The sequence below is a fragment of the Morone saxatilis genome, unplaced genomic scaffold (genome assembly GCF_004916995.1).
Source record: "Morone saxatilis isolate NCDOM2014 unplaced genomic scaffold, NCSU_SB_2.0 Contig17, whole genome shotgun sequence".
NCBI classification, from domain to species: Eukaryota; Metazoa; Chordata; class Actinopteri; family Moronidae; genus Morone; species Morone saxatilis.
In genome coordinates, this window is record NW_023339729.1 from 22,288,637 (window position 1) to 22,289,810 (window position 1,174).

The 1,174-nt window shown below is 41.7% G+C and overlaps 1 protein-coding gene across 1 annotated transcript in view; it reads left to right on the forward strand.

Moving 5' to 3' along the window:
- The window catches only part of plrg1 (pleiotropic regulator 1), a 5,746-nt gene extending 4,572 nt beyond the window's left edge, over positions 1-1,174 (forward strand). The window contains exons 13-15 of the mRNA XM_035660830.1: positions 145-284; positions 432-625; positions 720-1,174. Coding sequence (XP_035516723.1) covers positions 145-284; positions 432-625; positions 720-779 — 394 coding nt within the window. The 3' untranslated portion in view covers positions 780-1,174. The remainder of the gene's footprint in view (positions 1-144; positions 285-431; positions 626-719) is intronic.

A 1,174-nucleotide genomic window follows, 5' to 3' on the forward strand; every position in this document is an offset into this window, starting at 1 on the left:
AATCATAAAGAATAAGCCCTTGTTGAGTTATTAGTAACAGTAAGACATTTGGGATTATATTACACCTACACTACCATTATAAAAACAAATAAAGGGCTTGTAATGTGCTTAATGTTGTCGTTTTATTTCCTGTGTTTTTTATAGATACACTTTTGCCTCCGGTTCTGCTGATAACATCAAACAGTGGATGTTCCCAGATGGCAACTTCATCCAGAACCTGTCGGGCCACAACGCCATCATCAACACTCTTGCTGTTAACTCTGACGGCGTGTTGGTGTCTGGAGGTATTCACCGCTGTCATTTATTTACCGAACTGCCTGTTTTATCTACAGAAAATGTTTAGCTTTTAATTCTTAATAATACGTTTATTTGGGTGAAAGATGAAGGTGTTGGATTAGAAACGCATTAAGTTTTTTTTGTTCCCGCTGTAGCCGACAATGGAACCATCCACATGTGGGATTGGAGGACAGGCTACAACTTCCAGAGGATTCATGCAGCTGTGCAGCCTGGATCTCTGGACAGCGAGTCGGGCATCTTTGCCTGCATGTTCGACCACTCAGAGAGCAGACTGATCACCGCCGAGGCCGACAAGACCATTAAAGTATACAAAGAGGACGACATGGCTGTAAGTTATACTGTTTTATTTAAAGTCTGTTTGGATTTTAGTGTTAGTTTCCAGGAAGCAGATAGATCATTTGACTGTGTTTTCTTTTTTGCAGACGGAAGAAAGCCATCCAATCAACTGGAAACCAGAAATCCTGAAGAGGAAAAGATTCTAATAATTTTTTTATTTGTTCATTTTGTCACAGTAACAGTTTTATTTCTACCCATCAAGTTTTGCTTTCTACGGCCTTTTCATCAGGCAAACTTCTTCGTAACTAATGTGTCTTTGTCAGAGGCGACTACACGCTGAAGTTAAAAGTACAACGGGCCCATTTTATTCCAAAAACCATTTGCAGTCTTCATTGTACGACGTTAATCCAATAAGGTGGCCATCTTGGACTGCCAGGAAGCACCCTGAGTGTTTGTTCTTGATGATGACGGCTCTCTGATGGCTCTGGTCTGTCTGATCCACCAACAGCAGCCACTCTTCAGACACCGACGGACTGGCCTCGGAGTGGACCTCGTCCCTGCTGGGGTCAAACCCTGTATTGTTTGAAAAAAAAAAAAAAAA